At 36.6% G+C, this 4,800-nt stretch overlaps 1 protein-coding gene across 1 annotated transcript; it reads right to left on the reverse strand.

Annotated features, from left to right (window-relative positions):
- Nucleotides 1–2,185: 2,185 nt before the first annotated feature.
- On the reverse strand, nucleotides 2,186–3,178 carry LOC103299689 (protein YIPF4-like). The gene is given in 2 exon segments (XM_008156534.3): nucleotides 2,186–2,799; nucleotides 2,801–3,178. Coding segments are annotated over 2 exon segments (735 nt in total). The 3' UTR covers nucleotides 2,186–2,442.
- Between the last annotated feature and the right edge of the window lie 1,622 nt (nucleotides 3,179–4,800).

A 4,800-nucleotide genomic window follows, 5' to 3' on the forward strand; every position in this document is an offset into this window, starting at 1 on the left:
CTTTCCCACACCATGGGTACAAGACAACTCAAACAAGTCTTGTTGCAGTGAGAGGGCAGCTGCTGTCAGCCAAGTCTCTGTCTGTTACCTGGGTCCCGATTTGAGCTGGACATGGGAAGTTAAGCAGCCATGGGGGCAGGAGACCTCCCTCTGAAGGGGCTAGGGTTCAGGCCCCTGCAAAGTTGGGGGGTGAGGGTCTGTGTCCCACCTCTGTTGACCCCCAAGTTGTCTCCTGATGGCCCCTCTGTGACTGTGCCTGTCTTAGGTTGTTCCTTCCCTGAGGAATCTTACCCGTCTCTGGCTAACCAGCCATCCTCCAGGGCCAAGCAGGGTGATGTGAGTTTCAGTTCTGTCTCCTTGGTAGCCTATGCCCCCATGGCCTCCATGCCCAGCACCTGCCTTGGGGTCCCCTTGCCTGCTGGTGGGGCCCCAGTACTGATCACATATCTTGGGGAATATATCCAAATATTTTAAATACATTCTCACCAGTTCCCTTAATCTCCTAACTTCTTCTTTTTAAAAAAATATATTTTATTGATTTTTTTACAGAGAGGAAGGGAGAAGGATAGAGAGTTAGAAACATTGATAGAGAGAAACATCGATTAGCTGCCTCCTGCACATCCCCCGTTGGGGATGTGCCCACAACCAAGGTACATGCCCTTGACCGGAATCAAACCTGGGACCCCTCAGTCCGCAGGCTGACGCTCTATCCAGTGAGCCAAACCAGTCAGGCTCTCCTAACTTCTTTGACCTTGCATTATACTTACCATGCTAACCCCCAATCTTGAATTAATTGAACCAATCATTTTCTTAAATCTTTTTTTTATTTCTGCAAGTTGTTTCAAGAAATACACATCAACATTATGATTAAGTACACTAAATATACATGATATAAAATTTCAACTGGGCCTCCACTTTCAACTCTTTACGTCTATTTTAAAATAATTATCTTACTACTGCACTGCAGCAACTATTCCAAAACTTTTCTGTTCTCCTCATTCACTGAAAAGCTTTCTAAGTTTTGCCAAATTTCTAAATTTTTACCAGTAGTCTACTCACACTTACCTTTTTTCCCTCAACTTCTTTAATTCTGTGTTTAACAACTATCACGCTATAAAAACTGTCATTACAAAGCACCAGTTCCAATGACTTTATTCCAATTCGCATCCTAGTCAGATTATATGCATAATTCCATATACTTGACAGCCCATCTTTCTTAAATGTTTTCTTCTAATGATTTTGTAGGTTATTGTCATTCTCTTTTCTTCTACTATTTTATCTTTGAAATCTTTGAATATTCTTCTGTCTTCTTCATGGATTCCGATTCTATACACTTATTTAAAGCATCCTCCAATGTTGTTTCTGACCCTCTTTTCCTGCTATTCATTCTATTTTGTCAATTTCATTCACTCTCATAACTTAACAATAAATTGTGCAAGTCCCAATTCTCTTCTGAAGTACGGTACTAAATTTACATTTTCTCAATTATCATTTATTAATGTCCCAGAAGCATCTCAAAACTAATATATATAAACCACATCACCTCATCAAACTTCCCATTTTCCTAGTCTTTCTGTATTTTTTAAGGTCCTTTATTTTTCTAGGCACTTAAAATCACAATCTCAACCGAAATTGTTGCTCTTTCATATTCCTAATAATTCCCTATATTTAAGCATGAATTAATGCCTTGTGACTTCTACCTCTGCAATATCCTTTTTTTGTCATATATTACCCTTTCTCCAAGAAAACCTAGCATTGACTGTTATAGCTCAAGCCTTATTTGACTATTATAACTTGTTAACTACTATTCCTAACTTCACTCAATCACTCTAATCTCCTATATTACAGCTGTAATGATATCATTTTCTTATTCAAATACCTTTTGTAGCCTTCCACTACCAACAGAAGCAAGTCAAGCCCGTAAATATGATATATGAAAACTTCTGTAGTCTTTCCCCATTCTATTTTTCTGGTCTTTTCTATCACTTGTTTGACACCACAAAGATTAAGAACATTTGGTCATAGCCTTTGTCTGATCTGATCACACTTCTTCCCCATACTCCAACCCTAACCTCTAAATCTCAGACTTACTAAACCTTCATTAATTAATTAATTCAATAATCACTTGGGTACCAAACAGTATAATGAACAATTTTTAAAAAAGAGTCTTCATTTTCTTTTTTTTTTGCTTTTATATTTTATTGACTGGAATATGAAGAATCAAACAGAATTCAGAATTCTGATTTAAAAAAATCCAGATAACTGCAATTGCTTAATTAAATCCAAAAACAAAATATTGTTTTAAAAAAGCCTTAAACCTGTCTTTGTATCTGGAACACGTAAAATTTTATCAGCAACAGCTTTTCTTCAATCCTTTCAGCAAGAATTCCCAACCTTCACGCAAAGGTAACATTGTCATTTTCTACTCACATGTGACTTAGATCACACTCCAGTATATAAGGACAAAAAATAAATGTATAATAAAAAGATTGGATAAATCAGGAGAGGCTTTTTGGTCTTGAATTCTTCACCCACTAACAGTGAAGCAGCACTGTAGGCAGCCCAAAACACACCAAACAGTTTTATAAGTATAGACACCACTTCAAATGATCCAACCACCAAAAGTATAGGGGCTATTACAATGAGAGGAAGTAATGAATATCCTATAACTCCAAGAACTTGGCCATGTGCAACTTCTCCACCAAGAACTCTGGCCAGTAAGAAAATAGTTAGTGAACCAAATATCCAAATAGTTATAATCCATGATACCACCCTAAACTGTCCGTATAATGATATCATGGGAAAAAAAAAGAACAACAGCCAGAGGACCCCAAAAGTCAGGATTGTCTCTCACCACTTGTCCATTAAAACCAAGTGATGGCATTGGCATCAAAACACATCGGATTTTGTAGTAAATATCCTTCAGATCGATATCCAATTCTTCCAAGAGTGGCTTGTTATCTTCAGGATCATCATCTTCAACTTCCAAAAGCCAGCCATATCCTCTTTGTCTCAGAAATATAGTAGCTGTAGATTCTTTAATAAAATCTCCACCAAGGTTTAACTTGACATCTGGGGCTGCTATTGAACCACTGAGGTCTTCTGTGTCTGCTGAGGAGACAAAGGTGAAGTCTCCGTTGGTGGGGGAATAGTCCGGGGGCGGGCCCGGTGGCTGCATCTCCTGGCTGCTGGGAGCAGTGCGGCGGTGGAGGAGGCTGCAGCTGGGCCCAGGCCCCAAGGCGGTGGTGCAGACCCGCACCAGCGCCCTATGAGCCCGGAAGTGCAGGCTGGAAATGAGCCCGGGACCAGCGCAGTGCCCCAAAGAATGCCCCACCAAAGTCCGAGTCTTCATTATCAAAGATTTTAAAGAATAGCGAAAGAGATAAATAGATTATTTCAATATAATACAGTAAGTGCTATGAGAGAGATATGAAGGAATAAAGACACAACAGAAGAAAATCTGCTTGGGTGATCTGAAGATGGCTTCATATATTAACTAATATTTGAGCAGAGGCACAGAGTTGGCTTATTTCTGACCTCTATACTTCAAAATATCTTTATTTCTACCTATATTGTAATACTCATTACAGTCACTATTCATTCATCAATTTCCTGATTCAACAATATTTATTCTCTACCATGTGTCAGATACATCTGTATTAGGTATGAACAAACCAGCCAAAATTCTCCTAATTTTACGAAGATTTTATTCTAGTACTGGTATAGAAACAAAAAATGTAAATTATATAGAATATAAAAATGTCATAAATGTTACAAAAAATAAAGTCACGTAGAGAGCTAAGAAGTACTGGGGTGGGGGTGCACTTTTCATAGGAATTTTTTTTTATAATTCTTCTGTTGTGCTTTGAGTTTCTCAACACCAAAAATTGTGTAGGGAACATGGGTTTGAATCAGGAAATCTTTAGTCAGTCATAAAAATGGAGGGGGGGTGTGTGACTATCTTACAGTTATTTTAAGGACTAAATTTTCAATATTAATATTTAAATAATGGTTATTATAGACACCCAAGTATGTTATGGGAAGTGACAACTTGTTTGTTCACTGTTGCTCTTTGTATGTTTGAACCAGAATGTGGTCATGCTTTCTCAAGTAACTTGATCTGAGAAAATTTATAAACTAGGATATCAGGTTGTAATTTACCATTTAGTTCTGAATAAAATAATTCAAACACATTTTTAAACAATGACAAGGGTATTTTGTTAATGAAGTATTAGCCTAGACAAAAAGAACTTAGTAAAATAGACAAGTGTTTTAAAAATTTTGCATGCAGGTTTTAACCAGTCTCAGAGAAAAAAATGTAATTGCATGTTTTAATAAATAATTAAAAATAAATAAATGTTTAATAAATAAACTGGGCTCAGATTTTTAAATAAATGATAGTGCTTTAGCCCGAAGACACCTCATTCAAATATAGAAAGTGGTTTTGTCTCCAGGTACCACACAGGAAATAGAGGTCTATCAAGCTTAAGAAACTCTTACTTCCCATAAGAGCTTTTGAGTTTAGAGTTGTCACAGGTTTATTTTTTTTTAATTTTTTTACCCTTTGTTGCCTTTGCAGTTATCAATTTTCTAATTGAAATAAATAAGGTTGTTGAATATATTCAGACATGATTCTATGCTTTGGATTTTCCCACACAGTTCAATACAAGAGTATTTTGAGAAATATCTCAAATCAAAAATGAAACTATCATATGTAAAGCATCTAAAGAAATTAACTTTCCATTATAAGTACTTAAAAGAAGCTTACACCCCTTTGTGATTTTTGTTTGTTTGTTTGAT

Source organism: Eptesicus fuscus, chromosome 1, assembly GCF_027574615.1.
Source record: "Eptesicus fuscus isolate TK198812 chromosome 1, DD_ASM_mEF_20220401, whole genome shotgun sequence".
Taxonomy (NCBI): domain Eukaryota; kingdom Metazoa; phylum Chordata; class Mammalia; order Chiroptera; family Vespertilionidae; genus Eptesicus; species Eptesicus fuscus.